This window comes from Rhinopithecus bieti, unplaced genomic scaffold, assembly GCF_001698545.2.
Source record: "Rhinopithecus bieti isolate Rb0 unplaced genomic scaffold, ASM169854v2 scaffold_2409, whole genome shotgun sequence".
Classification (NCBI taxonomy): Eukaryota; Metazoa; Chordata; class Mammalia; order Primates; family Cercopithecidae; genus Rhinopithecus; species Rhinopithecus bieti.
Window position 1 is genome coordinate 268,435 of NW_016803686.1, and position 6,080 is coordinate 274,514.

Sequence of the window (6,080 nt, forward strand, 5' to 3'; positions counted from 1 at the left end):
TTTAACAGTTTTTAAAGGACCTACTTGATTACTTATATATTAGATTGAAAACTCTAGGAGCACACATATATCCAGATAAGCACTGATGTATATATCCAGTTTCCAATTTTTAAATTTTAAATTGTATATTTGTAGTTATTGTTACAGGGATATTAACAATGACTAGGGAAGGCCGGGCGCGGTGGCTCATGCCTGTAATCTCAGCACTCTGGGAGGCGGAGGCAGGTGGATCACCTGAGGTCAGGATTTTGAGACTAGCCTGGCCAACATGGTGAAACCCCGTCTTCTACTAAAAATACAAAAATTAGCAGGGCGTGGTGGCGCGGGCCTGTAATCCCAGCTACTCGGAAGGCTGAGGCATGAGAATCACTTGAACCCAGGTGGCGGAGATTACAGTGAAAGGCGATCGCGCCACTGCACTCCAGCCTGAGCGACAGAGCAAGACTCCCTCTCAAAAACAAAACAAAACAAAACAACAACAAAAAACAATGACTGGGGAAAGTAGGCTATGAAAAGTGTCGTTTCCTACATACCAATTGCCAGTACTACAAGCAGGAGTTAGACGTTTGGAGGTTTTTACACGGTGCTATAAATACAGTTTCCTGGGCCCCGGTCCACGTGGCCTTCCTGCTCTGCCAGGATGGAGAGTCTTGCTTTCCACATTGCTGATGTGGTCAGACTAATTAAATGACTGCAGAAAGACACATTCCCTGGTCAACCTTATGTGTCTGCCTTCTTTCATTGAGTCACAGTTGTTGGCTTTACAGGCCAAGGCAAGTAAGTCTTGAATCCTCAGCAGAAACAGGACACCAGCATCTGATGCCTCATAATCTGAACAGTTAAGGACGTCCCACCACAGAGCTTCCTTTTGAGCGTGATGAACTATAAGGCAAGACTATAAAGGGGTTGATCTTCATTTCGATTTAGGGTAGGTGACACCTCAAAGGTGTTTCTTCCCTTCCAGCGTAACCGAATGGGAAACCTGAACCAAGTGTGCTTGGGAAGGCTGCTTGGGTCAGCTACCTGTAAGCGGAAATAGGTGCCACCTTCCTATGAAAACACCGAGCCCATACCGTCAACTGAGGGCCCTTGAATTCACATCCCTCAGCCCGCTGGAAAGCCCTGAAACCACGTGGCCTTTAACCCATTCCGGCAACAGCGCCAATTCACAGAAGCGAGAGGGCAAGAAAGCTCAGCGCGACGCTTCCCGCGTCTTCTAGGCCGCGCGCTGAAATCAAACACGACGCTGGCTAGCTGGGGGCCGCGCCAAGAGCGCACCGCTACAGCGGCCGGATAAGCCGCGGCCGCCGCCCGCCCCGCTGCAGAGCTGGGCGGGGCCACCTGGAGGCAGCCGGGAGAGGCAAGCCGAAGAGGAAGACGAGACGCCGAGGCGCGCTCTGCGCAGGCGCGCGGCGCCCCGCCTCCCCAGCGTCGGCTCCCGGGCTGGCGGCGCGGGCCTTCCCACTCTACCCCGCGCCGCCTCACGGCCCCGGCCCTAGCTTCACCCCGACTAACCGGCGTGCGCGTCCTCCTGCCGGCCTGCAGGCCCGGGGCCTCCGCCTGCTTCCCCACAACTGCTCCTCGCGGCCCCGCTCGCGTTCACGCTGTCGCCCGGGCCGGCGCGGCCGCGGGCAACCGCTCCCCCTCCCACACCTACCCCGCCCCCTCCCCGCCTTTTCCGTCCTCCGGTTCCCCTCCCTCGGCCCGCTGCCGCTGCTCCAGATGAGGTGATGGCAACGGCCAACTTCGGCAAGATCCAGATCGGGATTTACGTGGAGATCAAGCGCAGCGATGGTGAGCCGCGCTGCCAGCCCCGCTGGCCCGCCCGGCCCCGCGTTCGGGTGTGCACGGAGGGGACGCGGGCGCCGGCCGCCTCATTGATTGCTTCGCCGGGCTGTGGGGGCGGGAAGGCGGCGGCCGCGGCGCTTTTGTGTGTGGCGTGTGTGCCAGTGAGGCCGGCGTGGGGTCCGCCCGGGCGCCGTTGCAGTTCTCTGGGCCGGGCCGCGGGGAAGGGAAGCCGGGTGGGCAAAGGGCCCAGGTGTCGAGGGTCGCGTCTCCGGGGGTCTCTGGGCGGGGGCCGCTCGCTCCTCCCCCCGCAGTCTCCAGCCCCGCCGGGGACACCAGCCCGGGAGGGAGCGGGTTTCGTTAGGGATGACCCTGCCTCGCGCTTCCCCTCGGTCTTCGCATTTTACCGGCGTGGCCTTTGACGGGGATGGGGGTGGGGGAGCGGGAAGACCAGCGATTTCTCGTTTAGAGAACCGACTGCTGGTCGGAGGCCGAGATTGGGGGGAAAGAGCCAATCCCGTCGCCTTAAACTGCCGTCTGGTTGTCAGACCTCCCCGGCTTTCGTTCTCGACCATGCTGCTTTCTTTTTTGCCACTTCCTTGGAGAAAGATGTGGAGAATATCGCGCTGAGCCATAAATAAGGGTGGGGGAGCAATGCGAAGAAATATTCGATGGGCTTCTCCAAGGTGATGAGAATGTAAAGGGAAGGATAGGGGATGAGCAGAGTCAATGCGAGGCACTGCTGAGAGGGTGTGGGGGTGGGCGACCGGATGTTGATATTTTCACACCCTCGAGAGAGGTAACTGAGAAAAGTGTAAGGCGAGGTGAAGACACATGCCTCATTTTTTTTTTTAAGAGCCTTAGGCTTATGTATCTTTCTGTAGGTTTCTCTTGGGGAAAGTGTTTTATGTCACTAGCTTGGGGTGTGGAGTCAGATACGCCAGCCAGATTGGAAATAATTCATATTGTAAAGGAATAAATGCACGGAGGGAGATAAGTGAAATTATTTTCTTTAGGTACCAATATTGAAAGAACGAGAGCTGTGTGATAATCTCGAGTTGAGCAGTGTTCCTGACTTCATCTCTCTTATCGACTCCTTTTTTTCTTTCTTTCTTTTTTTTTTTTTTTTTTGAGACGGAGTTTCACCCAGGCTGGAGTGCAGTGGTACGATCTCGGCCCACTGCAACCTCCGCCTCCCGTGTTTAAGCTATGCTCCTGCCTTGGCCTCCCGAGTAGCTGGGATTACAGGCGCCGGTCACCACGCCCAGCTAATTTTTTGTATTTTTAGTAGAGACGGGGTTTCACCATGTTGACCAGGCTGGTCTCGAACTCCTGACCTCAGGTGATCCACCCGCCTCGACCTCCCAACGTGTTGGGATTACAGGCGTGAGCCCCCGCGCCTGGCCTCGATTCCTTTTATGTGTGGCTTAATGTATTGGCCTTTAGCCTAGCCTAGTCAGTAGTAACTTGGCTTTCACGTCCACGCCCCCCTTGGATTCTGCCAGGTTTGACCAAGTTATGTGAAGCCAGGTTGATTTTCATATTGTGTGTATGATATATTGGAAGACCCTATATAGCTAATGATTTTTTTCCTCCATTATATTTGAGGTAATTGGTGGTAACAACTGAAACCATCATTATCCTGTATGTGAAAAGATAAATTATACTGCTTAGGGCTTTAGAAGTTACCAGTAACACTGATGGGAAAGAGATACCTTTTTTACTTCGGTTGAGGTTTCTTTTGTATTTTCTCTTCAAATTACTTTCTTGAAAGAGTGCTGTTAATGTCATTTTTTTAGGTAAATACGAGTTCACAGTATACCAGCAAAAGTAGGATTTACATATTGTTTTGAAGATTCTGGGTGCACAGCAACCCCTGTCCCAGGTATACCCCCAAGGGAGAGGAAATCACCACTTTGTGAAGATATCTGCAGTCTCATGTTCATTGCAGCATTATTCATAGTAGCCAAGATAGGGAAGCAACCTAAATGTCCATCGATGGGTGACGAATGGCTAAAGAAATTGTTCTGTGTGTGTATATATGTTTATGTGTGTGTATAGACAACGCACAGTGGAACATTATTCAGCCTTAAAAAAGGAGATCCTACTATTTACCACAACGTAGATGGACTTGGAAGGACATTAAATTAAATGAAATAAGCCAGACACTAAGGAAAATATTGCATAATCTCACTCATGTGGAATGTGTTTTTAAGGAGCTAAAATACACAGAATGAAACAGTGGTTACTACTGCTGGTGGGGAGAAGGAGAGGAAATGGGGAGATGTAGGTCAAGGATACAAAATAGCAGATATGTAGGATGAACAAGTTTAGAGATACAGGGGGACCAATGTTAGTAAAATTTATTAAAGATTTTTGTTAAATAAGTAGATTTTAGCAGCTCTTATTAAAGAAGTAATTATGTGAAATGAAGCTATGTTAATCTGCTTCACCATTTTGCTGTCTATATTCCATAGCATCATGTTGTAAACCTCAGATATGCACAATGAAATTTCTTTTTTTTAAAATTAGGGTGCAATAAAATGTGTAAATTCTTTACACTCTTATAAGTCTTTATTAGTATAGATGCTAACTTTGAAACCTTATCAGAAAAAAGTATATGATATTTGATGTATACATTTTAACTTCTATGGAGCATATTTTATTTAAATTTATTGAACTTGAAGCAGTTTTGGGTTCTTTTCAGCCTTCACCTTCAGCCTATACCAGAAGTCCCCAGACATACAAGACCTTTGTGTTCTTACATAAGTGCTACTAATCTAAAACCACGTTTCAAAAGCGGGTTGCCTATAAGGAATTATGGAAGTCATTATCGTGTGTTATTATCCTAACCTATGGTCATGTATCTTTTTATTTGCCTCAGAGATGCATGATGGAGTTGGTGGAAGGCAGAAGATTAGTAGAGAACTTGGAAAGAAGGGAAGGATCATTTGCATTGGACAGTAGTGTTTCACAGTAGAAATTGATGTCTGGGAGAATGCCCCTCAAGCTTTCCCTTTTTCACTTTAAAGAAGCTTGTTTGCTTCCTCTCACTTGCATAACAGATCTGTATTGGATAAAACACTAGTGGTTATTATAACAAAAATAAACTTTGCAGTTGGATAAACACTAATATTTGAGACAGTAGAAATGACATCAGTAAAGAAGGGCTGCTTCAGACCATTTTTTTTAAATACTTTAAGTTCTAGGGAACATGTGCACAACATGTTTTAAGTTCTACTTTAAGTTTTACTTTTAAGTTCTAGGGAACATGTGCAGGTTTGTTACATATTTATACATGTGCCATGTTGGTGTGCTGCATCCATTAACTCCTCATTTACATTAGGTGTATCTCCTAATGCTGTCCCTCTCCCCTCTCCCCACCCCATGACAGGCCGGGGTGTATGATGTTTCCCTTCCTGTGTCCTAGTGTTCTCTTGTTCACTTCCCACCTATGAGTGAGAACATGCAGTGTTTGTTTTTTTGTCCTTGTGATAGTTTGCTCAGAATAATGGTTTCCAGCTTCATCCATGTCCCGCTTCAGACCATTATTAACTGGTGACTTGATGTTTTTCTTTTTGCTTGCTGATGGTGATCCATGTCCCTATTTCAGACCATGCTTTTCCCATCAGTGATGCTCTTATACTAATAAACATATTCCAAGGGCAAACAGGTACACTAAAATGAGCTTATTCCTATTTTTCAAGACCGTGATGAAAACTATCCTAATGAGTCTTCACTGATTACTAAAACCAGATGGCCAGTCAGCATCTGAATTCCTAGATTATTCTGTATTATTCATGAGACAGCATATTTCCTTAAGTATTAATGTTTGGGTCTGTAACTTTTTTTTTTCCAACCCCTCTCAGCTCATACCTATGGGTACATATTCTTAATATTATGTTTTTAAACTGCATGGGATAATGGGACTTACTAATAACTAATACTTCTTTTTTTTTTTTTGAGCGGAGACTCGCTCTGTCAGTGGTGCGATCTCCACTCACTGCACCTCTGCCTGCCGGGTTCAAGCGATTCTCATGCCTCAGCCTCCCAGGTAGCTGGGACTACAGGTGTGTGCCACCATGCCTGGCTAATTTTTGTAGTTTTAGTAGTGACAGGTTTTTGCCACGTTGGCCAGGCTGGTCTCGAACTCCTGGCCTCAAGTGATCCACCCACCTCAGCCTCCCAAAGTACTGCTGGGATTACAAGTGTGAGCCACTGCACCCAGCCTCTAATGACTCGTAAATTCTCTGAATGCATCTGTGTGTCGTTACCCCCACTCCCACCCCCACCCC

General features: G+C 47.8%; 1 protein-coding gene across 1 annotated transcript in view; it reads left to right on the forward strand.

The window, feature by feature from the left end:
• Positions 1–1,045: 1,045 nt before the first annotated feature.
• KIF2A (kinesin family member 2A) overlaps positions 1,046–6,080 on the forward strand; it is an 86,424-nt gene continuing 81,389 nt past the window's right edge. Inside the window, 1 exon segment of the mRNA XM_017850638.1 lies at positions 1,046–2,196. Within this exon segment, the coding sequence (XP_017706127.1) occupies positions 1,731–2,196 (466 nt within the window). The 5' untranslated portion in view covers positions 1,046–1,730.